This window comes from Corvus cornix, chromosome 17, assembly GCF_000738735.6.
Source record: "Corvus cornix cornix isolate S_Up_H32 chromosome 17, ASM73873v5, whole genome shotgun sequence".
In the NCBI taxonomy this organism is placed as follows: Eukaryota; Metazoa; Chordata; class Aves; order Passeriformes; family Corvidae; genus Corvus; species Corvus cornix.
Window position 1 is genome coordinate 2818138 of NC_046346.1, and position 27946 is coordinate 2846083.

The 27946-nt window shown below is 56.8% G+C and overlaps 2 protein-coding genes across 7 annotated transcripts; one reads left to right on the top strand and one right to left on the bottom strand.

Annotated features, from left to right (window-relative positions):
• The first annotated feature begins 1869 nt into the window (after positions 1–1869).
• On the top strand, positions 1870–18874 carry EGFL7 (EGF like domain multiple 7). Of its 6 annotated transcripts, XM_039561450.1 has the most exons (12): positions 1870–2035; positions 3011–3310; positions 4481–4569; positions 6443–6511; positions 11412–11580; positions 13118–13240; positions 13394–13506; positions 14120–14215; positions 15466–15630; positions 16461–16525; positions 16810–16966; positions 18596–18874. In XM_039561450.1, exons 5-12 carry the CDS (start codon positions 11501–11503, stop codon positions 18616–18618), a joined length of 822 nt encoding a protein of 273 aa, XP_039417384.1. In that variant the 5' UTR covers positions 1870–2035; positions 3011–3310; positions 4481–4569; positions 6443–6511; positions 11412–11500; the 3' UTR covers positions 18619–18874. The 6 variants fall into 6 exon arrangements, with proteins under 6 accessions (XP_039417384.1, XP_039417383.1, XP_039417385.1 ...); XM_039561449.1 differs by lacking the exon at positions 4481–4569; XM_039561451.1 differs by lacking the exons at positions 3011–3310; positions 4481–4569 and adding an exon at positions 6642–6753.
• Positions 18875–19381: 507 nt separating this feature from the next.
• AGPAT2 (1-acylglycerol-3-phosphate O-acyltransferase 2) lies at positions 19382–27828 on the bottom strand. Its single transcript, XM_039561455.1, has 6 exons — positions 27583–27828; positions 23904–24037; positions 23312–23487; positions 23049–23144; positions 21494–21566; positions 19382–21033 (listed from the first exon to the last, which is right to left on the bottom strand). The coding sequence occupies exons 1-6, from the start codon at positions 27768–27770 to the stop codon at positions 20882–20884; spliced, it is 819 nt and encodes a 272-aa protein (XP_039417389.1). The 5' UTR covers positions 27771–27828; the 3' UTR covers positions 19382–20881.
• Positions 27829–27946: the final 118 nt, after the last annotated feature.

Here is a 27946-nt window from a genome sequence, read left to right on the forward strand (position 1 = left end):
GCCTCCCAGGTTTTCCCCCAGCACCGACTTCCCTGGGAGGACAAAATGAAGCGTCACAATTTCAGATTTAGACCCCTCCATTCATCTGGCCCCTGCTGACCGCTTCCCGCTGCAGCAGCCGCTGCTCAGGGCTCCAAACCCTGGGTAAACAGGAAGCGTTTTCCACACATCCCATTTCACTCCCGCGGCTCTCCTGTGGTCCCACTCCGTGCCTGGCTCTGTGTGTGCCCAGAGGTGCGGGCGGGTGATGTCCCCGTTGTGCCCTGTGACCTGCATCCATCCCAGGACAGATGGCACAGGGCCAGGCAGGGCTTGTTGAGGCTGATAAAATTTGGGTGCAGAGTTTTGGGGAGAGTTCTGGAGCTGTTGTGCATTGCAGGGCTGAGCCTGTGTGTGTGCTGATGGTGAGGAGAGCTCTCAGCCCTGCAGCTGAGATCCCTCATCCCACAGGTGGCACACGCCATCTGTGTGACCCCTGTGCCTTTCCACAGGGAGCTGCTGCTTAAACCCCACCACTGAGAGGAAAAGGGGGAGATTGAGCCTCCCTGCAGCTCATGTGAGCACCCAGGCACACGTTTTTGCCTCGGGGAGGTTGCCCTGGACAGCTGTGCTCACAGATTCCCTGAGCTGGGAATGCCTGCGCACTGGGGACGCTCACACACGGGGTGCACCATCACCTGGTGCTGGGGAGGATGATGGGCAGCCTCTAAAACCCTTTCTGCCAAGGAAAACAAGAGGGGGCTTTCTTTAGCCATGCATTTATATAAATAAACACAGGAATATTTCGCAGCTCCCGGGGGATTTGCCCAGAGCACTGCTCTGCTGAATCAGGGTGGGAGTAATTCCGTGCTCCCCGTGAGCCTGCGCAGGAGCTGCCGGCACGAGCTGGGGACACGGCTCTGCTCCAGGGGAGCCCCAGGTGGCACGTGGCCCTAAATCCGTGCCAGCAGAACCCACAGGCTGCTGTGGGGTCTGGAGAGTTGAAAAATAATTGCCACTGCCACAGCCCTTGTGCTCCAAGATGCCTCTGTTTTCAGCCTGGATTGAAGTACCAAAATCCCATTAAAAACTGTATTGTTCCTGCTTTGGTCGCCCAGAACTGAGGTCACACACACACAGAGATTAAATTTGAAATCCAATCAGTTTTGCACCAGAATGGGTTTGAAAATTAGGGCATCCAGGGCAATTGTTTCCACGCTTCTCTGCTGCCTGGCTCTGAAGAGAGCACCTTTGTCAGGTGATGTCCTGCAGGTTTAGTGGCCCAAACCATGCACCTCTCTCTTTCCCAGCACAGGCACGGTGTGACAGGGGTGACAATAACCTGACTGAGCACAGTCTTGTAACCCAAATTTCAGTGGGTCACAAATACCCCAGAAGGTGCTCCACTGGTGGTCAACGTCAACATGGCCCCTCTTGAGGAGATGGCCACCAGCCCTGCCCTGCTTGGCACAGGTCCCTGGCGCTGTGGGGGTCCCCAGTGTCCCCCTTTGAGGGGGAATGAGAGGTGGCTGCAGTGGGAGCTGCCAAAAGGTGCCCCGGTGAGGCGGGAGGGTGGCGGGTCCCACCCATCTCAGGCCTGGTGCGAGGTTCAGGAGGGAGCCTGGGCGAGCAGCCCTGGCCCTCCCCGTGTCCCCAGGGACTCGTGGCTGCCTCCTCTCCGTGTCAGCCCCCCGTGTCCGTCCCCGGTGGGCTCGGTGTGGGGGTCCCGCCCCGTGGCCCCCTCTCCCCCTCGGGGCGGCCGTGTTTGTTCTCCTCGCGGCGCCCGTTATCAGCTCACAACACACACAGGAAGTCCTGTCTGGGATTGTCCATCCCCGGCCTGATTTATACAGGAAGAAAAGCATAAAAAGCCGCCCTTCCACCTCAGCAGCCATCTCCTGCCTGTGCGCGGCCGGCGGCCGGCCATGCCGGGGCCACTGGGACCGTGTCCGGGGCCGCTGGACCCGGGGTGGCCGGGCAGGGACGGCCATCGAGAGCCACCAGGGAGCACGGCGGGGCTGCTCCCGGCACGGCGGGGGCAGCGGGGCACCCCAAGGTACCACAGAGCCACAGCGGGGATGGGATGGATGGGATGGGATGGGATGGGATGGGATGGGATGGGATGGGATGGGATGGGATGGGAAGCTGGCACTGCGGGCATTAGAAGCGCATCCTTGCAAGCTCTGAGTGGGTTTTGCCCCTCCCTCGTGCTGGTGGGAGCCTTGGGGACGGTCGAACAGCCAGCACGGAGTGAACAGGGGTGTAAAGCATCCCTTGGAGCACGCAGGGGTGTGTGAGGCAGCCTCCACCTGCTCCCGGCGAGGCTGGATCCGCTGCCAGCCACGTGCTGAGCTGAGTCTCCAGCTCGGCTTTGCTCTGAGCAGAGCCCGGCCTCCAGCGCTGTTATTTTTAAGTCACCCCACTGGCACTCGGGCTGTTTTCGCGGGGAGGAGAAGCCAGCGGGTAAATTTTACCTCCTGTGCATGCAGAGGCTGTAAACACTTGCACGAATTCCTGTGAGATAGCTGGAAATTCTTGGCTAATCTCTTTTCTTTCTGTAACTCCCTCCCTTTTCCCTCTGCCTCTTCTCTGGATACCTCTGAGACATCCCCATCCTCCCCCCTGTTCTCCCAGCCCTCTGCTCTCCTCACTGCGCTGCCCAACTCATCCCCAGCCCCGGGTGGGATATGGGGCAGGACAGGGATGTGGGCAGGGACTGTCCTGGCTGTCCCACCAAGGCTTGTCCTGACTGCCAGCCGAGCCTGGGTCGGGCTGGGTGGGCACACCAGGAGCTCAGCAGAGCCTCCCAGATTTATAACCACGGAGCTGGGTGATTTTCATGCTGTTTTCCTGTGGGTCTTGCTGTCCTGATCTGTGATGTTGCACAGCGTAGGCAGGAGGCTTTCCAGGGTGTTTTGGGATAAAGGAATAGCTGGGATGCCCAGGCACTGTCTGGCTGTGCAGGAATATGGAGCAGAACCACGCCAGTGAAGGGCTCTCGGTGGAAATAATGCAGCACATTTTTTCCCAGGGTGCAACATTTATGGAATCAACTCACTGAGCAGAGGCTCAAATACAGAAAGAAACAACAAGGCTTTGTCAGTGATTAAATTAATTTCAAGCTGGATTGGGAAGGTCTGGCAGTGCTTGGGAGGCTGTGGAAGGCCGTTGTGGCTGGAGCTGGAGCATCCTCAAAAATCCACCTCTGGGCAGCAGTGGAAAACACGGATCTGCCCCGGCAGATTCTCACTGTTCTTCCCTGTGATCTGCCGATGGAGCTACTCCCCCCTCTCTGCCGTTCCACTACCAGCTCTCCCAAGTTTCCCTGGAGGTAAGGAAGCGAAATTGAATCTGGTCCGGAGGCTCATCTGAGCCCTTTCCCAGGCTCTGCTGCTGCAGATGGGGCTGGCCCGGGGTAGGCAGATTTACAAACTGCAACAAATTGGGGTAAACGAGCCCGCCCCACAGTCCCAGCAGCAGCAGGAGGGCTGGGAGAAACACCGGGGAAGAGGTCCCAGACCAGACAGGGAAACAAAAGTGTCTCTGCAAGGAGAAGGGGGGGGATCAGAACTGTTCTTTCCTCTCTCCCAAAGTGAGCCCCCGGATCCCCGTCCTGCCCACAACCTAGGGCAGGTTCCTGGAGCTGGAGATTTTCTCCTGGAAGAGGAAGATAATCAGAGAAAAAATTCCTTGTGTGAAAGGCTCTCTGCTGAGCTGTTCCCTGGAATGGGGAAGGGGCTGAGCCGTCCCACAGCTCCCAGCTATCCCACCACACTTCCCACCCACATTTCCCACTGGGAAAGTGGGATGGGGGACCACTGCAAATGTTTTGGCAGGGAAATTTCACAGAAAGCCACAAAATTCAGTTTATTCCTAGGTGGGATGAATCATTTCCCCGTTTTTACACTGCAGCCATTGCTGCCTCCTCTACATGTAAATAAAAATTCAAGTGTGCATGTAAGGGAAAATAAAGCTGGCTATGGGATGGTGCCCTGTTCCTGCATTTGCTTTTGCACAGCTCCAGCTCCACTGCTGGCTGTCCCCATGGGCACCTGAAGTCACAACACACCGGTCCTGGGACAATTAATGCTTGTGAAGTCCTTACTCAGGCCAAAAAAAAATCACTTTGTGGGGCTCAGGTCTCGGTTTTAATATGCAGAGTCCTGAGCCACTGGTGACAGCAGAGCGAGAGTTATGGGTCAAGTCCTTTTCTTGGTTTGACCTGGTTTTATCCCACTGCCATCAGTGGACTCCTCTAGATTTCCACTGAGATAACTGGTGTGCAGCTGACGCAGCTGAGAACAATATGGGCCAGAGTAGAATAGGGGGAGGTCATTTTCCTCACAGAGCTCTGCAGAACAGGGGCTGCTCCAAAGCTGAAACTGAAGGGTAAAGTTTACAAACAGCTTCATGAAAAGCCTGAGAGGAAGAATTTGTCCTAGAACAGCAAAAGCCATTCCTCTTTTTTTCTTTTTTCCTTTTTTTTTTTTTTTTTGAGAAGCACCAAAAATTCCCTCTTGCTTTAGCAAGTGCTTCCAGTTCTGTGCCAGACCCCCGCGGAGACCAGTGAGAGCCCATTGTGCACTGCAGGTATGGGGTCAGCCACGGCTTGTGGGGAGCTGAAAAGTTTTGCATCTGTATGTGTGTCACTGTCCTGCCTGTGTCCCCATCCATCTGCCACTCCAGCACCTCCAGGCCCGGTTTGGGGAGCGCTCGTGTGCCTGGGCACGTCCTGTTTTCTGTGAGGGGGCTGGAAGTGCTGCTCTCTTCAGAGCAGGCTCCTCATGTGGGACTTTAGTGCTGATTTATTAATTCTCCTCTGTTAATCTTTCCTTTTCATGCCCCCCACCCCAGCTCCAGATACCTCACACCCTCCAAGTTCTCTCATCAAACAGGGAAGTGCTTCCAGCCCTCAGCTCCAGCCCTCAATCCACCATGGATGCTCTCAGGGGGATTTTGGATGCCTGGGCAGGTGCAGTTGGCTTGGCAGGCACTAGGAAATAGGGAGGTGGGTGAAAATCTCACCTGCACAGCCAGCCTGGTGCTCAGCCTGAGCCTTGCTCCAGGCCAGCACTCACCGTCCCTCCCAGCTCACGCTGGTGGTAAAACCAGTGGGAGACAAGGAGGTTTTGACATTGTTAAATCTAAGAGGGAGGTTGGGCAGAAACGTTTCTCTGCTGGCCTGGAGACAAGCATTAATATTGGATGTCGTGGGAGTACACTTCTGGTGTGCAGAGGAGAAAGCTGTGGGGGAAAAATGTAAAACATCGGGCAAGGGAGGACTTCGAATTCAGGCGGCCGTGCAGGCAGGAGCCAAAATCCCCTGCTGCCTTTGTCAGGAGCTCATCACAGTGACATTAACAGCGCCAACAGATCTGATCTTCCCCCACTCTGAACTGGCATAACTCCTCTGCTTCCAAGGGAACTTTGCCAGGCCTTGTCCTGGGGGATTTCCCTCCCAGCATAATGAATATTAGCACAGAAGACACAGAACCCTCCCTGAGAGCGGAGGATTAAATGCTCTTTTAATGGGCTGTATGCAGTTCTTTAGCAGCCGACACGGGCACTTGCTTGAGCAAAGATTTGACCCAATAAATGGAACTGGAAAGGAAACATTTTGCAGTTAAAATACTGGCAGAATTTTAAAATGCTCAGTGCGCTTTGGGAGGAGCTGCCTATGGCTGAGGAGGCTCCAGTGGAGTCCCTGGAAGGAGCGTGCTTGGTCCTGTGCTGGGTGGTGGTGTCCTGTGAGGAGCTGAAGGATGGGTCCATCCTCTTCCTCACCATCAAATTCACGCTTGGAATCCCAGGGATTCAGGCAAAGGTTTCCTGGGCAGTGAGGGATGTTTGTCCTTAAATGAGGGTAAATGGTAAAACGCAGTGTGACGGTAAAATAGAGTGTTGGGGAACAGCAGATGGGACCACAAATCAGGGAGGTGAGCTCATTTACACCTGGGAGAGTGTGCCAGGTGCATCCTGTTCTCCTGGGTTCTTGGAAAATCCCAGCCTTGAGCACTGGCAAAACTACTGGAGGGGATAGATCCTGTCCAGCAAATCCCTTCAGCAGCTCAGCCCCTGCTCGTCCCCCGACTTGCTCAGCCCTAAAAGGTGCAAAGGCACCGTGGGTCTGCCTGGGTTCCCACTGGGATCACAGCAAGGTGAGGGAGGATCAGGGCCATAGGATGCTCCTAAAACACCCAGTGTGGGATGGGGATGGATTTCCTCATGCCCTGCCACGGGTGTGACAGTGTCTGTGCCTCTCTGGCACACCAGCGGTGTGAGCGCAGTGCCAGAGCCACAGGGACTCTGCGGCCACCACCCTGCTCTCATCCTCCACCCCGCTCTGCGGGGATCTTTGGGAGTGTCCAGGGAACACCAGGTCCATCGTGGGCAAGGGCTGGGTCACTGCTCTCTGCCTGCCTGACAAAGGGAGTGTGACACTGGGCTTCTTCTGTCCTCACAGAAAGAAACCAAGATGCTCCTCAAGGAAAGGATCCCTGCCCAGGACACCTGATGGAGCACCGCGGATGAGGTGAGTGTCTCTGCTGCAAAATGAGAACCTGTGCTTTCAGTATGGCCACCCAGAGAAGCTTTGGCTTCCACGTGCATTTTGCAATTATTAGACAATAATTCAGGCTCTGTTCATCTCCCCCGTACACCAGAAAAAACCCGGTGACACTCTCTGCATAACGAGATAATTACTGTGCCTCCAAGGCTCTGGGGAGAAGTTGCCTGTGCTGATGAAGTTAAGGGAGCTGAAGTCATTCCCCAGAGGTAGGATGGGTCCAGAGGGTGAACAAACCCGTGTGAGATGCTGTGTAACATGGAGCTGCACTTCCACCAGCGCCAGCAAGCCTTTCCTTGCTGTTGGGACGGATCTCTGTCTCCACCAGCACTTCCCAGAGAGGATTCCCCTCATTCCCTTCTCAAGGAGGATCCCACCGAAGCTCCTTTTACATCTGAGAGCCCCAAGCACCCAACAGCTTCCCCAGAGGGTGCAGCACGGCCCGAGACAGCTCCAGCTCCATCAGCAGCCCCAGCGTATCCCTGAGGAAATAGAGGGGATGGGCCAGTGATCTCAGTTGTTCTTTTGGAGCCATTATTGTTGAACTGGTAAATATTTCCTTTAAATGCTTACATGATTTCCAAAAAATTTACAGAGCTTAATGGGAACAAATATTCCCAGGGGGCTGTATCCTGCCATTCATTTGCACATCAGATCCCTGCTATCTTTAAGAATGGTTCTGTGCATGGGCAGGCGCCTAAGTCATTGGAAAAACAATAACCCTCTGTGCTCTAATTTTCCAGACAAAAATGTAGACAAAACAAGTGGCAATTTGGCACAAACCGAGCTGCTTTGATAAATAACTGGGCATTTAAAAGGAGAAGCCTGTAGGCAGCTGGGATCAGGCTGCCTGAGCTGTCCCGGGGCAGGTGTTGGGCAGCCGGAGCTGAGCCCTGCGTGTCACCCCGGGGAGTCTCTCGGGGTCTCCGCAGCTGGGGGGCCTTCCAAGGAATTCCCTAAGCATCCTTTAGGGCTGGCTGGAAACCTGGCGGTTCAGCACCGGCTCCTGCAGGACTCGGCTGTTGCAATGAGCTCAGGGGGATTAACGGGGCACGGCGGGAGGGGCTGGAGCAGGTCTCTAACCTAGGGAGAGGTGATGTCTCCCCCTAAACTCCTCTGTGCTCGTGGTGGGGAGTGCGGATTTGGGCAGTAATTTTTTAGTAAAGAGAATTAAATTGCCCTGGCCACTGCGCTGGTGATGGACCATCCCCCGGGGAGTCTGAACACCCCTGGGCGAGGGGCCGGGGCTGTGCCGGCATCTCTCGCTGTTAATCCGCTGCCCACCCAGGCGGGCTGGGCCATTGGGGGGCCGCGTGTCCTCGCAGCGTGGGGCACGTGGGGCCGGGCTGTGGGGCTGGGGGCTCATCCTGCCGGGGGGTCACCAGGTAAGGCTGCAGATCCACCCAGGGCGGGGGTCTCCCGCAATCCTATCTCCATCAGGGGCGGTGCGGCAGCGACATTTGGGACACAACACCAGCGTGTCCCCTCACCCCGGGCTGGGCTTTTCGGGGGTCCTGCCCTGTCCCCGCATGACTCCCCCGCGGGACCCGGTCCCTCCGGCGGTGCTGCCCTGTCCCCGCACGCCTCCCGGGGAGCCGGGGGCAGGTGGCGGCCGGCGGGGGCCGGCGGAGCGGGGGCAGGCGGAGATCCCCGGGCCCCGGCGCTTCCCCCCGGCCGGGAGGCTCCGCTTTCCTCCCCGCCGGGAGCTCATTGGGCCGGGGCGGAGGGACCGGCTCGGGCCGGGGGAGGAAATGCGCGGGGGGCCGCGGCGCGGCGGCGACTCCGCGGCTCCGCCACCGGCACCGGTGAGTCCCGGCGGGCGCCGCCCGGGGCTCGGCACGGCCGGAGGGGGCCCGGCCGCATCCCCCGGCGGGCAGGGGCGGGGGACGGGGCTGCCGGCGGAGCGGGGCTCGGTACCGCAGCGCGGGGGACGGCCGGGGGGGGCCCTGGGCCGGCGGGAGGGCTTCGTCTGCCCCGGGGGCAGCGCTGGGTCGGGAGCGGGGCTCGGGCTGCTGCGGCCGCGGGGAGCATCCCTGCGCTGGCCGCCGCCGCGCCGCGTCCCCGCAGCCCCTCGGGTCACCCGTGTCCCCGCAGCCCCTCGGGACACCCTGTCCCTGCAGCCCCTCGGGACACCCGCGTCCCTGCAGCCCCCCGGGACACCCTGTCCCTGCAGCCCCTCGGGACACCCGTGTCCCTGCCTACCCCCGGGACACCCACGTCCCCGCAGCCCGCTGCATGGTAACGCTGTCCCTGCAGCCCCCGTGTCCCCGTGCCCCGCCGGCCAGTGCCGCAGCCCCCTCCGCGGTGTCACTGTGCCCGTGTCCCGCTCCATCCCGCCCGCACCCCGCGGTACCGCATCCCAGCCTGCGCAGGGAGCAGTTGGAGGTGTCTGGGAGGGAGAATCCATCCCCCCGCGGCTGGGGCTGACCCCCTCCGGGAGGGTTTGGTTCTGAGGGCACAGGCCGGGTTTGGAGCCGCGGTTTCACCTGCAGAACCAGGCCAGGCTGTCTGGAAAAGTGCAGCCGCGGCGGTCCCGGGAGGGTCATCGCATCCTCGCCAGGGGCTGGATCCTCTCATCCCTTTGCAGCCAGAGCACGATTCCTCCTGCTGCCGTCAGCTGGAGTTTTAGTCCTGGTTCCGTAGGCAGAGCTGGACAAAGTGCTGCTCACCTGCACCATGGGGTGTGTTTCCCTCGGGTGCTGGGGCAGGTGAGGCAAGAGCCGACTTAGGAGAATTTTGGGAATGGTTCTGGCTGGTGGGAGAGGGACCCTCAGACTCGCAGGAGCACGTGGCCAGCCAAGGAGGCTTTGCTGACCCCTGAGACATAATTTCACTTGCCAGACCACGGGGCTTCACCTCTTCATTTGAGAGGCTTGAAAGGCAGAGACAAAAAAAGTACTTTTTTTCCGTGAGCATAAAAAATGTTTTCCTTAAGTTCTAAGCATAGAATAGATGGTGGCAACAGGTTGGGGGATCTTCAGCAGCTTTAAAGAGGTTGATTCTCATGGTTGCAACCCATGAAAAAGACAAGTCTAGGCTATCTTATTTTCTACTTTTACAGCTTTTTCTGGCATGAAGCAACCATAATTTTATGACCCAGAGGGATTCTCTGAGCGCTCGAGGTAGGGCAGTGCTGCTCCAGTTCAAAGTGAACAAACAAACTGTCTGTATTTTAGGCTCATGCCCTGTGTTTCTTGCCGGCCCCACAGCGAAAGCTCCCATGGCAGCCGCGGGAATCCTGTGGGAGGATGGAGACGGTTGGCAGAGTTTGACTTACAGACTTCAGGAGCAGCACTCAGAGCCCGGGGATCTGGGGTTGTAGGGAAGTTTTGTGTCCCAATACAGCCCTGGGAAAAGCTGGAGGAGCAAAGGGGAGCTGGCGTGTGTCTGTGCGCCAGTGTCCTTGGAATGTCTCCAGGAGGACTGGGGAGAGGGAAATCTTCTCCACTATTTTTGAAAAAAATTTCATGTAGGACAAGCACGATTTGCTTTTCTGATGGTGGAGGTACCATAAATTCATCATTAGGAAATTAAACTCGTGGCTGTGTTTGAAGGAGAATGGAGGACTACAGGCTTTAAAATACCAAAATCCTCCTTCCATCCTCAGGGCTGGGCTTGCATGGAAATCTGCTGGGTTATTTGGTATTGAGGGGCACGAAGGCACCAGGCTGGTTTCTCTCCAGATGTGAATCTCCATCTCTCCCCACCTTGGATTCACCTGTACTAAGGAAAGGATGATCCTGAGTGCTTTGGAGAAGGGCTTGGAGACCTGCAGGGCCTGCAGATTTGCCACGGTTATTTGTACCAACCTGTCTCAGAGTTGGGATTTATCCCAGTGGAGTTTGGGGATCAAAATGCAACTCTGCAGTCCAATCCTACCCCACAGCACTTGGGGATTTTAGAATATTGATTTGCAGCTCACCATTATCTGCAGTCTCAGAAGGAGGTTTCTTGTTGTGTTGCCCCCCCTTTCTGAAAGTTTAGTCAGAAGGGCTGATTCTTTCTTCAACTGGTGCATATTTACGGTGGGTTCCTTTATTTCTTCCTCCTTCAGCTGCTGCCATCCGGAGGCCAAGTGGTTTGTTTAAATGAGATGCTGTTTAAATTGGATATTGTTACTGACCCTCTTCAGCCTCGTTTTGTATTTGTCCTCTGCTAGAAAATCAAAACCTCTCGGTTTTTGCCTCAGAACTGACTCTGCAGTTGGCACATATGGCCCTTACAGCACTTTTCTCTGTCACGAATTTGTGTCCTAAAGAGAAGAAGATCAGATTTCAGTGTGTTGTGTGGTGGGAAAACGCAGCTTTACAATGCTGTGTGCATTAAGAAATGACAGGCCATTGTTTTGCCCTCACTGCCTGCAATTGGCAGCAAGTTTCAGGCAAAATATGTCCCTTCCCTGCCCCTCAACACAGAGCTCTGCAGCTTTTGATGCCCTGAGAGCATCTCCAGGCACCCCCTGGGGTAAATCAAGAATAATTCCTGAATTATTATTGTGCCACGGGGATGAGATGAGCGGGGCAAGGTGGGTTAGTGCCTGGAGCAGCTCCCACCTTGCCAGGGGTTTGTCCCATGGCTCTGTCAGATGTCACCAGCTGGGGAGGAACACCTCAGAGAATCACACAATCACAGAATGAACGAGGTTGGAAAAACCTTTGAGATCATCAAGTCTAACCTATGGCCCAACACCTCCTCATCACCTAAACCATGGCACTGAGGGCCACAGCCAGGCTTTTTTCAAACACCTCCAGCGACGGTGACTCCACCCCCTCCCTGGGCAGATGATTCCAGTGCCCAATTGCTCTTTCAGTGAAGAATATTTTCCTGAAATTTCCTCATGTTCACAGTGCTGCTCTCCTGCTCGCAGGGATCCCCTCTGAAGGACAAGCCATGCGGTAGCAGCCAGCACATCCCACGGACGAGCGGGACCCGGCGGTGCCGCGGGAGGGACGGGACATGCAGAGCCTCCTCTGCCTCCTCTGGGGACTCCTCCTCATCCTCAGCACCACCGGCACGGAGGGCTTTGCCCGGGCAGGGTAAGGCCCCGTTTTATCTGCACCTCTCAGGTGTGTCCTCCACCCGTCAGGGTGAGGCACATCCTCTCCGGGGGAGGAACGGCCCTATGTGGCTCTCTGGGCTAGTGAGGAGATGGAAAAAGCTCTCCCAGGGCAACCGGGGCTCAGCAGCCCTTTGCTGGTTGTTTGCTTTGTCACTGAAGCTAAAAAATCTCTCAGAGGAAAGTTCCCAGCTCTGTTTAACTCCATGCAGGGACACAAAGACACTCTGGGCTTTTTATCTGGGAGAGTCAAAAGCTCATCAGGCCCTGAGCTGCTCAGGAATTGTTACTGTTTCTTGCAAGCACATCCCTCATGAAAATGTGTGTAAAATGCTGCTGGCACACAAATCAAGCCTTGTGAACAAGCTGTCATTGGAGGATGAAGTTTCAATCAGAGGAGGATGCAGCTCCCAGCTCTGATGGACATCCAGGGACACAGGTGTGGAAAGCCCCGGGCTGTGCTGGATGCTGCTGGGGCCCATGGTCCTGCAAGCCCAGGAGTGGCAGCTCCAGCAATTCCCCTTCCCTTTCTGGGAAGTGGGTCTGGGAGAACTCCCTGGATCCCAGCACAGCCTGGGCAGGAGCAGCTCAGCTCCTGCTGGGTCTGAGGGAGCCCAGAGCTCAGTGCCCCAGTTTCTTCCCAAGCAGAGAGGAGCTGGAGCTCAAAACCCGCCCCCAGACACAGCTCACATTTTCTACAAAGTTTGTTTTTATGCTGAAATGCTCCTCCGGCGTCAAACCTTTCACATTCTGTCCAGGACTGAAACCACAAGCTGAATTCCTCGCTCACACGCACAGGCTGCAGCTACAACTTTATTTTGAATTTTACAAAGCAAACAATTGACATTTAAAAATTGCATCTTCTATAACATTAATCATGGGGCTGAGAGGAATTTTCTGGAGTTAATGGAAGCCATCTGATGTCCATGCTAATTCCCAGGCTTTTTATTTTAGTTTCTAATTGAGATGGGAGGCTGAGACAAGTAGATGGGTTCCTCAGTGGGACTGACCTGCTTGGGCTGGAAATCGTTGAAAAAAAGGATGTTTAACCAAGACCACTTTAGCTGTTAACCTCGGGAAAGTTTTTGCCTGGATAACACTTATCTTAGGAAGGCTGGGGAGTGCCTTTTATCCAACCTCTACTTTTTTGTTTGCGGTGAGCCTGACCCTTCCTGTGAAATCATTAATTTCTTGGTGACCACAGGGGCATCCGTTTCAGGAATGCAAAAGTCTCAGAAAGGAAAGATGGGCCCAGAAAGTGAGTGATTTTAGGGGAAGGGAGACAATGAATAGAACGAGTAAATCATCCCTAAATCTGGGTCCCGACTGCTCCCCCGGGACTGGGGAGGAAGTGCCCGCACAGCTCACAGTGCTCCAGAGTTGTGTCACTGACCTGAAACAGCTTGAAGTGGCTCTCCAGGTCACTGGGGCAATCAGCCACTGCTGTGCACTAGCCGTGTGCAGAGAGGGGTGCTCGGGCCGTGTCCTGGCTGTGGGACTGACCGCTCTGTGCTCAGCCGCAGGGTGTGCGCCGCGGGGCTGCCGAGCCGGCTGAGCGCCCACGCCGAGTCCCACGTGCAGCCCGTGTACCAGCCCTACCTCACCACCTGCCAGGGCCACCGCCTCTGCAGCACCTACAGGTGAGCCCACCTGCCTGTGCCACGGGGGCTGTGGCAGCACAGATCCTGCTTGATCCACAGGGATGGGGATCCCAGCCCCTGGAGTCCCCTGGGCTGCTGTGGGAGCGGGACAGGGGTTTGGGGCACCCAGCTCAGCCCATCCTTGCCTTGCAGGACCATCTACAGGGTTGCCTACAGGCAGAGGTCCAGGCAGCTGCCTGAGCCCACGGCCTCGTGCTGTCCTGGCTGGAGCAGAGCGAACGGCCACACGCTCGGCTGTAACAGAGGTGAGGAGCTGCTGGGTCACCCCGGTGCCACTGCCCATCCCCAGACCCTCCATGTCCCTGGAGGAGGCCCCAGCACCACATCTCTCCTTTACCAACCCTCTGCCCGTCAGGTGGATTCTCCCTGAATTAATTTTTTAGCATCACAGCCAAATGTGGTTCAATATCTGATTAATTCCCAGCTTTTCTCTCTGCTGCCTCTTGGGCCTTTTTACTTTGGGATCACTTTTCACCTTTATGGTTACCAGAAGATAAATAAAACGAGTATGTCCTTTCCATCTAAATCAGAAGGAGCGGATGAGAAATGCTTTCAGGAGTTAACCAATGCAAACCACAGCAGCAGCCAGTCTGTCCCCAGAGGAGCTCAGAGCGTGGCACCAGGGGCTGCTGCCGCCTGTTGCCCTCCTCCTTCCCATCTGTGCTGCCTGCAGGCCCCTCAACTTCTTTCCAGGTCCTCTTCCTTCCACCCATCCTGAGCCCTGTTCCCCCTGGGCAACTCAACCCCATTGTGTGGGGCTGGTGTGTTTTGGGGTGTGCACACACCCAGGCTGGGAGGGAGGGAGCTGGGCACCCCTGGAGCTGCTGGGTGATGCTGTGCTGGTGTTTCCTCTCACAGCTCTGTGCTGGGAGCCGTGCCAGAACGGCGGGAGCTGCGCCTTCCCCGGGAGATGCTCCTGCCCACCCGGCTGGATGGGCCGAGCCTGCCAGACAGGTACTGGCCATATCCCCTCTGTCCCTGCTGCCTGTGTCACACGTGCCCTGCTGCTTCTGGGAGAGCTTCTCCTGGGAGCATCCCAGCTGCCATGGGGCTCTGGGTGTCCTCTGCCCTACTCGGTGGGGACAGGGACCAGTGGTGTGCCTCCTATCAGACCTCGGGCCATGTCTGGTGCTGTCCCTCTGCGCACACGCGCACACCTACTCCAGGAAAGGATGGGATGCGTGGCTCCCAGGGGAGTTCTGACCTCCCTTTGGCTGCCCCAGTGCTCCCAGCCCTCCTGTGCAGCTCTGGCACCCCCATTTTCTCTGCCTGCTGCTCTGTGCTGGGTCGGTGTGAGCAGAGCTGTGAGCAGGCCAGCAAAAGCCTCTCTGCAGCACAGAGCCCTTGTGGGGCCGGCCTGAGATCCTGTGTTCGTGATCATCCCTCCCAGGCTTTGTAAACTCTTGCTGTAAACTAAAACGCCTATTTACTGCAGAGACTGAAAATCCTTAAACCAAAAATATCCGGGGGTGGAGGGGAAGCCTGGTGATCTCCAGGCTCCTCTCCAGCACAGGAGCAGCCCGGTGCTCCTCACAGCACAGGGAAATCGGGCAGCATGATGCACACCAGTGCTGCAAACCCCTGCCATGGCATTTCCCAGCTTTTCCCAGCTTTCCAGCCTCCCATTAGGCAGAGGAGGAGTGTGTGGCATTGACCCGTGCTGGGCCAGGCAGGGCTGAGCCCATTGCTGACAGCTCCAGCTCCGGGGGAAAGGATTTTCCCACTGCCTAAAACAGATTCGCCTGGGCGTGGGAAGCGCTTCAGCTCCTTCTGCTTTGTGGGAACAGCTTTAACAACTCCCCCGTGTCAGGAGAGGTTACTGGGTTTTGTACACACTTGAAAGGCTGATAGCTCCTCGCCACAGCTGGCTGGAACCAAAACCCCGGCTGTAAATCCGGGATGAGAGCCGAGCCCTGCCTGCGCCCGCCTGGGCAGAGCTGGGACGTTTCTGACCACAGCTTTTGCTTCTGGCTCAGTTGTGGGGGGAGCAGAAGGAGGGGAGGAGGCCAGACCCCCTCCAGCTTAGGCCAGGTTTATCCAGGGCTGTCCCGGGCACCGGTGGTGCTGAGACACCCAGAGCTGTGCCCGGCACAAACACCAGCTCACGCGGGGGGCACTCACTGGCGTTCCATTGCCACCCTGTGCCTAAGCCACCTGCGCCCTCACCCTGTCCCCATCCTCACTGAGCTGTTCCTGTGTTCCAGACGTGGATGAATGTGCCAGCCAGAGCCACGGGTGCAGCCAGCTCTGCATCAACACAGCCGGGAGCTTCCACTGCGCCTGCTGGGATGGCTTCAGCCTGGCTGCCGATGACAAGGGGTGCCAGCCCCTGGTGCCAGCGCCTGGGACAGACACCCCCAGCCAAGCAGGTAACCTGTCCCCACATTGAACACCAGCTGCTCTGGGCCTTCAGTGGGAGCTGGGGTGATGCTCAACATCGCAGGCTGGAGCAGCAGGGGCAGGAGATGGGAGAGGGGACAGCAGCCAGAACCCCTCAGCTTCATTCTCTCTGACCCAGGAGTGCTTCTCCCACCCAAACAACTTCCCCCGAGCACAAATCCGTCTGTGACAGTGACAGGGCCTGGCTGTGGCTGGAGGTGTCTGGGATGTGTCTGTTCCCTCTGTCATCATCCTCACTCCCGCAGGGCAGGTCCGGAGCCACGAGGAGCGGCGGGTGCCGCTGGTGACGGCCCATTATTACTTTTGGTACGCGCTGTGACACTTCAAACTCGTACCGTGAGTAATAATGCGCTGTGGCCAGCACGGGCAGCACGCAGCAAACATCCGGGACAGCAGGGACCCACCTGCCTCTACCCCTGTCCAGGGCCCTCAGAGGGGACAATCCCTTGTGCCCACCACGGGACAGGGCAGAGCTGGGTGTTTTTTGGCAGCACGGGCACAAAAGGCCAGGATCCACCAGATCTCTTGTCCTTTAATCATCACGCCACCGCCTGAAACCCTCCCCACTTCGTTGCAGGTGCTGCAGCAGCAGGAGCAGCCTGTGCCTTTAGCAGCTGGATGAGATTCCAGCAGGTCCAGCTGATGCCCTGGGAGATGATCCCAGTGGGGGCAGACCCTGGGGGTGGAAAGCAGCAGAGCTTGACCAGAGCCCTGCAGTGACGTCTCTCTCCCCAGCAGTTTCCACCTCACCTCAGCAAAGGGCTTTTACTCCCTGACATTCCCTTGGTCACTTTTTCAGGTCCCTCCAGTGAAATGAAGGAAGAAATGAAGGACCTGAGGAGCAGAGTAGAAGCGCTGGAGCAGGTGAGTTGCAGCACTTCCCCCTGCCCTGTTCCTGCTCAGCCCAGCTCCCACTCGGGGCTGTTTGCAGCCAGGGTTTCCCTCCTCCCTGGCTCTATTTTTAACATCCCAGCAGCAATCCCAGCTGTGCTCCCCGCCGCCAGCAGCGCCCGCCCCGTGGCTTTTCCAGGCCCACAGCCCTTTGAACACAACCACAGCCCTGCAAGCCCTCCCTGGCGGGTGCTGCATCCCCCCGGGTGGTCCTGCTGGCTCAGGGGACGCGCTCACAGCTCCCCTTCTCCCTGCAGAAGCTCCAGCTGGTGCTGGCCCCCTTCCACAACCTCATGCCGCCAGAGGATGTCGGTGCAGACCCCATCAGCCGCCTGTCCCACTCCCTCCAGCAGTTGGACAGGATCGACTCCCTGAGCGAGCAGATCTCTTTCCTGGAGGAGCGGCTGGAGACCTGTAAGTGCCTGGAAAAAGCAGGGGTGGAGGATCTCCCTCCAGCCACCCTGGCCACGGGGAGCAGATGTGGGCCAGCGAGATCAGTAACACATATGCCACTGTTAATCTGGATCTGCCTCGAGCTCAGCAGCCTGTAATTAATAAAGGATGAACACAAACAGCCCATTAGCTTCATTTCAAAGCTATTTCTATGGCTGCACCATCTGACTGCCCTTGTAGCAGCCAAAAACTGTAGGATTGGCACATGGAAACGTGGCTGTGGGGCAGAGCTGAGGGAGCCACTGGGAGCAGCAGATCACGTGTGGCAGGCAGCACCTCACCCACCGCTGCTGTCCCTTCCTGGTAACTCGGTCCTTAGGCAAAGGAAATTAACAGTCCAAAAAGTCAATCAGGGAAGTTTAGGGAGCATGCAGAAGTTGGCAGATTTACGAGCGTGGGAAGTTTTAGGCATTTCTTCTGGAAGCTTACAGACCAGTAAGGGCACCAGAGAGGGTCTCCAAAGTAGCAACTGAGGAAGGGACCCCAGTGAGAGCTGTCATGTGCGAAATGGCTGGAGGTGGGGGGTCCTGCCTGGTGTCCCCAGCACAGAGTGGGACAGCATCCCCTCGGGTCCCTGTGGTGCTCACCTTGACTCCAAGCAGAGCACAACCACATAAACAATTCATTTTGATAGGCAGCTCTTCACAGCTCATTTCCCCATTAAATAATTCCAGAAACCAGGCATGGCTGGGATGTGCATCAGCAGCTTGCTGAGTCTTGGAAAGACTCAGGAGAAACTGGTTCAGGGCATATCCAGTCCCAGTTCAGTGCTTACAGTAATGGCTGAGAGAGAAAAGAATTCGAAGAACTTGTTTGAAGACAAAATAGCTGCAAATAGACACTTAAAAAGCATCTCAGAAAGGGGTAATTACCAGAACCACTGAGCTTTCCAGCAGGCTGAGTTTTCTAGTAGTGCCCTGCACATATTATTAGTGACAGCACAGAGGAATGTGAGCAGTATCACAAGGTAATGTGGATTCATTCCAAGGGATGACTCCAAAGTCCCAAAATTAATTTCTGCCTAGTCTGTTCCAGCAAGCAAAACCTGTTTGTGTCTCTTTTCATGGTCTTGCAAGTCCCTGTAGAACACAAAGGTGTCCTGTCATACTCCAGCAAGCCCTGAGGCTCACAGGGCATCCCATGGAGTAACTCGGCCATCCCTGTTCTGTGCCCGGTGGAGCATTTCCCAGCTGAGTGCTACCCTACAATGGCACTCCCGACTGTGTGCAATGACCAGAAAACCCATTTTCTCTTCTTTAAACCATCAGCAAAGGCACCAGGTCAGAGCTCTTTAAGCCATAACCATTTTGGCCCCTCTAAGTCTGAATTACCCCTGATCCAGCACAGACTGTGACTGGGTTTGGGGACATTGTGCACAGGGGCCAGGCACAGACTGTGACATGCCAGAGAGGTGAGAGTGACACTCCTGAGTGTGGGGGAGCCAGCCTGGGGTTGTTTGGCAGAGGGAAAGCAGCAAGTGTGGGTGACATGCCCAGAGGTTAAGGTCAGTCTCACTCTGCCTGGGAAAGACACAAACCAAAGCCAGGCTAATGATGTTGCTGAATTTATTTTTGTTTCCCATCTTCCCAGGTTCCTGCAAGAATGAACTTTAGCAGAGCACCTGAGGACCTGGAGCAAGCTGAGTGCACGCACAGCTCTTATCTCCCTCTCCAGCCCCAGGCTGGGATGAAGCCACTCCATCTCCAGGAAGGCACAGGGTGGCAGGAGAAGGCTGGGTTTCCATCAGCATCTCCATTGTTCTCTCTTTGAGTTCACCTCACCAAAGGTCACGCAGCTCCTTCCAAACCAGACTCTGAGCCCTCTCCCTGCTGGAGAGGCAGCAAATAAATGCCTTACCTCGTGCCATGAGTGCCTGGCTGTGCCAGACTGGCTGTGTGTGAACTAGGGGGTGTTCAGCTTCACCTGGCTTTTCCTTAGCATTATCCTGGGCTAACATGTCCCAGGGCTGGCTGTGCTGTCTGCCCTGCAGAGCACAGACCTGGCCCGGGCAGGGCAGCTGCCTCCCCACACTCCCTGTGCTTGCTGTCACATGGAGAAGGTGGGGACAAGTCCCTGCAGCCCCAAGCCAGGTGTCACAGCAGGGGCAGGTGGTCCCTGCAGAGGTACCACAGAGCTGGGTACAGGAGTGGGTGCCCATCCCTGCAGCTCCTGTTCTGCTCTCCAGGAGCCCAGGAGCTGGGATGGTGCCTGACCAGGGAGGCTGGGTGAAGCACAGCCCTCCTGCCTGGGCAGCAGGGTGGGGACAGGGACCCCCACTGCCCCTCCATCACCAAACCCACCCCCTGCAAGAGCTGAGGGCTCAGCACCCCACATCCTCCTCCCTCCGCCCCCACACAAGACCAGGAGGCTCCTTTATTTAAATAACTAAAAGGTGGAATTTCTTCCTTTTTTTTTGTAAAGCACATGACATTCTTTGCCCAATTAAAAGTGAACAGCAGACAAGTGCACACAGAGGCACCACTCTCTCCTCCCAGGAGGAGTCAGACATGGTTCCCTTCCCCAGGAGCCCTCCCAGGGGAGGGTGTACCCTCCATGACAGCCCTTTTATCTGCCACTCTCACAAAGTGCTGGTTTGGTTCCCATCCTCCCACCCCGACCCTTCCCATGCCCTGAGTCTGTACTGTAAGGCCCCTTCAACAAAGCCCCTGCCAGCACCAGCTCGGCCCAAGGGCTCCTTCCAGGGAGCTCCCTGCCTTTCCCAGCTGAGGCTTTGGCCCCAAAATGCTGGATAAACACAACTCCACCAACACAGGCTGCAGGAGCTGGCTGTGCTGGTTACCTGAGTAGCCCCAGGTGGCTTGTCCCAAGGTCCCCCTGTGCCATGAACAGGAGAGCTAAAGCTACAGGGACCATGGACCTGACCCAGCCTCCGAGGGCATCTACATTCCACAGCTCCCGGTGAGGGATCCAGGAGCTCTGTTGGTCCATCACCCACAGGGGAACCCCTTTTATCTGACTGGGAAAGGGGTTTATGTCCCTCAAAGAGGGAGGTGAAGCCTTCCAAGCCTTCCCAGCCCCGTTCCAGCTGCAGCTCACCCACCCTGTGGCTCTGCAGGGATTTTACAGGCCTCGGAGAGCGGCAGCTCCGCCTTGCAGATCGGTAGAGACGCGGGACAGGCACCATCTTTCGGTCAGTGCTGACCATGACAAGTGACAAAACGAGCCCGACAGAGCCCTTTGCCTCCGTAAGGGGCATTGCAGGCACCGGGATGTGACCAGGCTGAGCCACCGCCACGGCAGGGAACTGGCAGCAGTTACCCAACGTGATGCTGTTGTGCCACAAGGGCATCTCAAGGGGACAGGCCCGTGAGTCCCACTGGTGGGTGGCAGTGAGGACACCACACTCTTAGCGCTGGTGTAAAGCCAAAATCTGGATTTTCACACAGTTTTCAGCCCTGTTTGAGCATCAAGGGTGTGCTGATACTAACTGCTGCCTGGTGGTTTCCACCTGGGACATCACAGGGCCAGGCCAGCACGAGCTGAGCCTGCAGGAACACAGGGGCAGGGCAGTCACATGAGGCAGAGCTCAGGCTCCAGTCAGGTTTTTGCTGTCACCCCGTGCCAGCTGCAAGAGCTGGGGGAACTCACCTCTCTGGTCATTGAGCCCTTTGGTAGCACAAGTTTGATGCCTGAGAAATTCAGAAAAAGGAGACAGTTCAAAGTGAGAAAGTGAACCCATAAGAGAAATCCACTCAAAGGGGAACCTTAGTGCTGGCTTGACACCCTGTGTGTGCCAGTCCGTGGTGTTCCCAGAGTCAGAAATCACTGCAGAAGATAAGAAGGTCCTTCAGTATTTGGCAAGAACAGATAGGTCCCTTGAGCCACCACCACACGGTGACACCACAGGAGAAGCCTCTAAGATGAGTCCTTTGCCTGGCTTGGATGGCCTGACAGCCTGAAGAAGGTCTCCCTCATGGTGCTGAAGCATCTGTCACTGAGCTCGGTGACATCGTCTGATGTCAGCCCTTTGGTCTCTATTGGAGGCAGAATCTCAACCTTGATTTTGCCTGGGGACAAGAGAGGAGCCTGTAAGAAACTCACACGCCACAGGAGCTCTGTTCTCTGCCCTGCTCCCCACCCTGGACAGCCCCAGCACAGCCCTCAACCCCTCCCAGGGCTTCAGGCAGCCACCCCTGGAGCACAGGCAGAGTTAGATCCCAGCTCCAGCAACTGTGCCACCCCCAATAATCCCCCTGTGCCCCAAACTGCCATTCCAGCCAGAGCCTGCCCAGAGCAGGAGAGGTGGTAACTGATTTTTAATGAAAACATCCCTCAGTGTATTTAATTACAGCCTTTCCTGAGTTAACCCAGCCCAGGCTCTGGTGCCAAGTGCTTTGAACTGCCTCCAAACATCTCCCAAGCAGGGCTCCTCCTGTTCACACCAGCTCTGCTTCTCTCCCACACCCTTGTGAACCAGATCTCCACACAGGACAACAGCAACCCTGTCTCCAAGTGACTCTTTGTTACCTGATGTAAATAGCTTCGTCTTTGGGTTATAGAAGGTGGTGAAGGAGGAGTACACCACAGGGATCACTGGGACCTTGGGGAAAGGAAGAAAAAGAGGAGTTACTGGCACTTCAGCAGCTCAGGGCAGGCCAGAGACAGGCAGTGAATCCCACACAGCAAAGCTGGCCTGGCCTGGCTCTCAGACACACAGGGCACACACAGCCCCACAAACAACACCCACTTCCAAAGGCTGGAACAAGCAGGAGTGAAATGGAATCAAAACCACTCCGCAGAAATGCGGGGCACAGGGATACTCAAGGAAACAAGGCCAAGTTCCACTCCAGCCTCAGCTCAGCACTGGCTTTTAGGGCTCCTCATCCCAAGTGAGGCTTCAAACCCCAGGTATTTTCTGTCCTGCAAACAAACACTGCAGGATGCCTGTTCTGACAGGCCTTGCCTGCTGTACAGGCACGTGCCTGGGGCAGGGCAGCTGCTCTGCTTTCAGTTTCTAAGAAAAGGAGTCACCAGTTGTTATCAATTGCTCCCGGGGAAGCTTCAGACAGACACAGGGCCAGGAGGGCAGGCAGAGTTGTTGTTCCAGTGCTGGTAACACAGCCAGGATCTACAGGCGGTGACTCAGGGGGGTGTAGCAGAGGCAGGGAGCACTTCCATGTCATCCTTTCCTCCCAGAGCTGCCAGGCTCTGCCTTGGCTGCATCACCCAGGCAGGAATGGGGATGCTACAACACAGGCTACACCCTGGACTTGGCCAAACAAACCCAGCGAGAGAGCTGGCACCTCTTCCCTTTCCCAAAATCCCTGCTGTAACACCTCTCCTGGGGAAAACAGTTTTCCCTGAGGCTTCGAGTCATCCCTGGCACACTGCCCCAGCACCCTGCCCAGGCAAGCACCCTGCTCCTGAGACAGCTTTGGCTGGCTGAAGCTGTTTGCCTGCTCCCCCACTAACTGCTCATGGATGCTGTCATTTTGGAGAGAAAAGACGTACCAAGAACTGCTATATGGCTGCGAGGGAGGCAGCAGCTATTTGCACACTGAGCAAGCCTAGATGTTGCTCTAAAGCACAAGAATTAACAATCCTGAATCACCACTATGCTATTGCAACCTGGGGGATTGAGAAATGAATCAACAGCTTTGGGTTTCCCCAGGAAAGCACCCAGTGGGCTCCCTGCCAGGAGCAAGCTCTGGGCTGCAGCCATGCCCCCAGGAACCCCTGGTCACAGGCACTGCCCTGCCAGGCTGCCAGGAAAGCCTGGGATAGGGATCAAGTGTGCCTGTCCCTCACACTCCTCCCTCCAGAGGGGACACCAGGACTGGGGTGGGCAGGAGAGGACAGGGCAGCTCTCCACGGTCTGCAGCCACTTATCCCCAGAGGGAATGGAAAAGGCTCTTGGCTGCTGCTGGGCAGCACTTCTGACACCTAACGGTGGCTTACCTGAGCAGGTGTTACCTGTGAACACAGCTCACCTGAGAGCAAACAAGCCACACACTGCATGGCCAGCGTGCAGCGCCACTGCAAAAGCACTCAGGGTTCCCATGGGGGGGCAGAGCACCATTACCTGTGCCTGGACAGCGAGGTGAAATGCTCCTTTCTTGAACGGCAGCAAATCCCCAGTGCAGTTCCTCGTGCCCTCTGGGTACACCCACACCTTCACCTGCACATGGAGAGACAAGGCTCTGCTCCAGAAATCCACTTGCAGTGCTGGGAGACACCAGCCAGCTCTGCCGAGAGCTGCAGGCAGCTGGAACTCCAGGTGAGCCAGCACCAGGAGGGCCACAGTCCCCCCCATGCCACCTCACCCAGCTCCACAGTGACACTCACGTTGTCAGCCACCATAGTCTTGGCCACCTCTGACATCACCATCTTGGCGCTGCTGGTGCTCTTCCTGTTGATGAAGATGACGCCGCCGAGGTAGATGATGAGCCCCACGGTGCCCATGTACATCAGCTCCTTCTTGCCCACCTGGACACAGTTGTCGGGCAGGACCTCCATCAGCCCTAATGGGACGGCAGAGGGCAAGATCCAGCAGTCACTCCCCCTGCCTGCACTCAGGTGGGACAAGGACAGGGGACCTTGTTTGTCTCCCGGCTTCTGAGAGCAGGAGGCTTGGCACACAGCAGTTAGTGGGGCAGGGTGGCTGCAGGTGACAGCAGGACCCCTCAGAGGCAGCTCATTCCTCAGCTCCACAGAGCCCAGCAGGGCCACTGACACACATGCTGGGCCAGCACCTCAAGGACAGCATTACCTGGGGGGCTACATAGGTGTGGGATTGGTCAGAGTGACAGGAGACCCTTCCCACAACCAGCACTGATGGGGAAGCTGCACCAGGGGCTGCTTGTCCAGGAGGTACAAGCAGGACTTCTCCCAATGGTGAGCAGGAGAAATCTTCCCTCCCCTCCCACCAGTTCCTCACCCATCATGTCGAGGATGCTCTGATGGTTGGACACAATGACAGCAGGGCCCTCCACCTTGAAGTTCTCCAGTCCCTTCACCTCAAACCTCAAGCCAAAGAAATACTTGAAGGTCCTGACGAAAGCTCTGATGATTCTGCAGAAGAGAAAAGCAGTCAGCAGCAGGGCAGGAAGGTGACAGGGCCTGCTACATCCAGTAGGGGCAGAAGGAGACAAGAGCAGCTCTGGGACAGAGAACCTCTGGTCTTATTTGCCCTGTGATCCACCCAGGTGTCTGCCCTGCATGGTACCACATCCTCCAGGAGTGCTGTTCATTTGCCCTGTTCAGTGCCATGGTTCTGGGCTGGTGTTACCAGGCTCTTCTTCCTGCACTCAGCAGGGCACCACAAGTTGCTCAAACAATTCTGCCAGGAACTGCCACTCCCCAGCACACCCAACAGCCAAGGAAGGCTCTGCCAGTTCTGTTCCTTGCAGTGCTGGAAGATGCTGCTGAATGATAGAAACAAACCTGGGGTGCCATTCCCTCACAGGGGCCCAAAGAAGGCAGGGAGTGAAGGTGAGAAACACTTCCCTGAACAAGGCAGAGATGCAAGCAGCAAACAGGGTGCTCCCCACACAGCTTGGCAGAGGCTGGGTGCCCCCAAGCAAAGCCATCCTCAAGCTTTTGCCTGCCAGTTCCCTTTCCCAGTGGAACTACTGGTCTGACAGAGCTCCCAGCTTTTCCCAGCTGGGAGACTCCAGCAGCTCCACTCAGCCATGCCAACACTGCAGCACATTTCCATGCCCTTGTCAGCCCATAGGAGCAGGGCCCATCTATGCCACCCCCTGACCTGGGGACTTGGGGACCCTCCAACTGGGCCAAAGGACACAAGCAGAAGCTGGCAGAACACAGGGGCTATTTTGGGCAGGAGAGCAGCCATTTATCAGGACAGGTGGCAGAAGAGCCTGCATGTGAACAAAGCTCCCAGGAACAGCCACCAGCTTGGCTCTGCTCATCCCTAGAGCTGATTCCAGAGCTGACCTGCCCTCCAGCAAGCACCTGGATGTCCTGCCTCAGGGCCACCTGGCAGACAGGGGATGAAGCTTTCCTTCCTGCAGCAGGAGACGGAGGGACAGTATCAGCTCTGTCCCCACCACGGGGTCCAGCTTGGGAACTGTGCAGCACCATTCCCCTGAGAAGCATCCTTGTCACTCAGGTGGGAGGTGAGCACCTGGACAGCATCTCGTCCTGGCTTGGCAGCAGCTTCCAGCATCTGGTCTCTGAAAGTCTCCACAAACTCTTGAGCCACAGGACTTTCCCCAGCTTGCTCCTACCCACAGCAGGGTTCACATCTCTGTGGGGTATCCCCCCATGCAGACCACCCAAGCTCGCGGTGACACTGGAGCTTGGGCCAGGCCAATGCCCCGAGGTGACACTGCTACCAGTCCTCATTTCAACTCGCTGCAAAGAGCCACACCCAGGGAGGTGCATGGAATGCGGAGTTCCCAAGCTCCACAGCCCGCTCCAAGGTTGCGGGGGGGCAGTTCAGGTGAAGAGACGGGGTTACAGGTGAGAAAAGGCAGGGTGACACAAACCAGTGAGGTCATGGGGGATGCCAGGCCACCAGGGTGACCTAAATCACACTTCTCCTCCCTTCTGACTGCCAACCAAAAAAGAGGTCATCGCTCTGGAAGTCACAGTGCTCACTGGCTGCCAGGAGAGGCTGGTTACACATTACTCAAGAGCAACCATCCAGCTTCCTCCTGCCAGCCTGGAGCCAGCCTTTCCTTGCACAAGATGAGGCATGAGCCACTGAAAGAGGCAAAGGGGCAGAGCTCAGAGCAGGCAAAGAAGAATGGGGTGACCAGCAGCCCTGCTGGGCTGGCCATGTCACCCACAGGGTTAAAGGATGGATCCAAGTCCCCTCCGACCCCACAAGAGGCTTCTCTGCAGGAATCAATGATCCAGACGTGGAGCAGCCACAGCTGCAGAGAGCTGTAAAACCAGTGCACTTATTGCCAGGCACAAGGAGCACAAAAATGACCGGGAATGTGACTTTTCAGTGCATCCCTAATAAGTGTGAAGGCCAGCAGCCCCCAGATTCACATGCTCTGCTCCACGGCCAGCCACAGAGGCTTGCTTAGGATACTCTGATTTTCAAGGACTACTGAAGTCTGCTTACCAGATTGGAAGGTCTTGCAAGACGTTTCACCAGAGATAAACAGTTCTATCTCTATCAGACACCCTGGGTAACCTCTTCCAAGTCACACCAGCTTGACACTGGAGCCAGAAGCACAGCAAGAACGGGGTGTTCTGCACCACGCAACAACACCATTATCGCTGCCTGTCCACCAGCACATGCTCTGCTCCAGCCCTCTTTCCTAAGCTGGAATAAGCAGTCTGGGATGGTGGAGAAATAAGGAACTCACTGGATTACCTCAGCCACGGACCTCCCAGGGGCTGGGATACATCACCAGGATCTCCAGCCAGTGCCACTATGTGGAAAGAACAGGCTTAAGTTACAGGAAAAGGGCAGTTGTGGCCAAAATTTAGCCCTAGGTTTCAACATGAGGAGTTATCCAGTATAAGTTCTTGTTCCCAAATAATTCCTTGAAGTCTACAGAAAATTTAGATGGTTTATTTTTTGGGGGAAATAAAAAGATAGCGTTTCCATCACTGACATCATAAATTCTCCCAGCTGCAATGCTGGCTGTGTGTTGGAAAGCTGCTCCAGAGTGAGCCAAGGCAACCAAAGCTGGAGAGAGAGGCAGGCTGGAGATCCCAGAGCAGACTGCTGGTCCCAGTGCCTGAGGCCATGGCACCAGCTGGGACGGGCAGGGCAGAGCCCTCAAGGCAGCACATCAATGCCCTGTGCCCACTCCCTCCACCCCAAGTCCTATGTGTGAAAGCCACACTGCAAAGCAAAGTCCAACTCCACCTGCTGAGATGCTGCCAACCTTTGATCTGAAAGGATGTGTCTTAAGGCTCTCCTTTCCCCTGAATCCATACAACCTGGCATGGACACAGTCAGCACAGGTAAAAAGCTGCCTAGGGAAGAGCAAAACCAGGAAATGAGCTGTCCTGTGCTGCCAGCAGAAGTGCCTGCTCTGCCCTTAGAATGTACCTTGGCATGGAGAGGAGGTGCTGGATGAGAGCAGCCCCTTGGCCACAGCCACGTGTGTCCTGTCAGGGGACACAGGGCCGGACAGCAGCTGCAGGAGAGCCGTGCCCTGGCAGCACATGGCACACAGCCTGCCAGCCTCCGCTCCTGGGGCAGGAAACACCCTGAACACAACCACCCAGGCATTACAATCAAAAAGGGCCTTCTGGAGATCATCTAAATCTGCCATGGCAGGGTCACCTACAGACACGGGTGGGTTTGGAATGGCTCCAGAGAGGGAGATTCCTCACACTCTCTGGGCAGCCTGTTCCAGTGCTCTGCCACTCTCAACAAACACTGCTCTCCCGTGGCTTTCCCAAAAAGAGCCACCCACCGCCACCTTCCAGGCACTTCATCCCCAAACGTGGCTCCCCGAGGGCTCTGCCATGGGCCAGGACAGCCCCCCCTGAGCCAAGAGGGGACTCGCGGGGCTGCGGCTGCCACGGATGTGACAGAGGCCGCCACCACCCCAGGGGCTCGGGGCAGCGGCGGGGGATGACACCGCTGTCCCCAGCGCCCGTCCCCCCCGGTGCCCCCTCACCTCATGTTCTTGACGGTGCGGCCGCCGTTCACCAGCAGGCAGGCGGCGGCCGCCAGCGCCGAGGACACCAGGCACAGCAGGCAGTAGAAGCCGATGCGCAGCGCGAAGTTGACGGCGGGGCTGAGCTCCATGAGGACGTGGAGCAGCAGCAGCACGGCCGTGCCCCACAGCAGCCACCCCAGCTCCATGACGGCTCCACCCGCACCGGCCGCCACTGCCGCCTCCTCCCCGGGCAGCCCGTGTTGAGCCCGCCTTATGTGGGCGGCCCGGCCCGCCCCGCCGCTCCCTCAGCGGGGCGGGACCGGCTCGCAGGCAATGTTCCTTATGGAGCGGGGATTCCTCAGGCTGCAGGGCGGGCCGGGTG

Coding starts and splice junctions, on each gene's coding strand:
- AGPAT2 (XM_039561455.1), bottom strand. CDS start 27,770: ATGGAGCTGGGGTGGCTGCTGTGGGGCACGGCCGTGCTGCTGCTGCTC. Junction 24,038..27,582: donor CGCACCGTCAAGAACATGAG/GTGAGGGGGCAC, acceptor TCTCTTCTGCAG/AATCATCAGAGCTTTCGTCA. Junction 21,034..21,493: donor GACGAAGCTATTTACATCAG/GTAACAAAGAGT, acceptor TCTTGTCCCCAG/GCAAAATCAAGGTTGAGATT.
- EGFL7 (XM_039561450.1), top strand. CDS start 11,501: ATGCAGAGCCTCCTCTGCCTCCTCTGGGGACTCCTCCTCATCCTCAGC. Junction 13,507..14,119: donor CACGCTCGGCTGTAACAGAG/GTGAGGAGCTGC, acceptor TTCCTCTCACAG/CTCTGTGCTGGGAGCCGTGC. Junction 15,631..16,460: donor AGACACCCCCAGCCAAGCAG/GTAACCTGTCCC, acceptor TCACTTTTTCAG/GTCCCTCCAGTGAAATGAAG.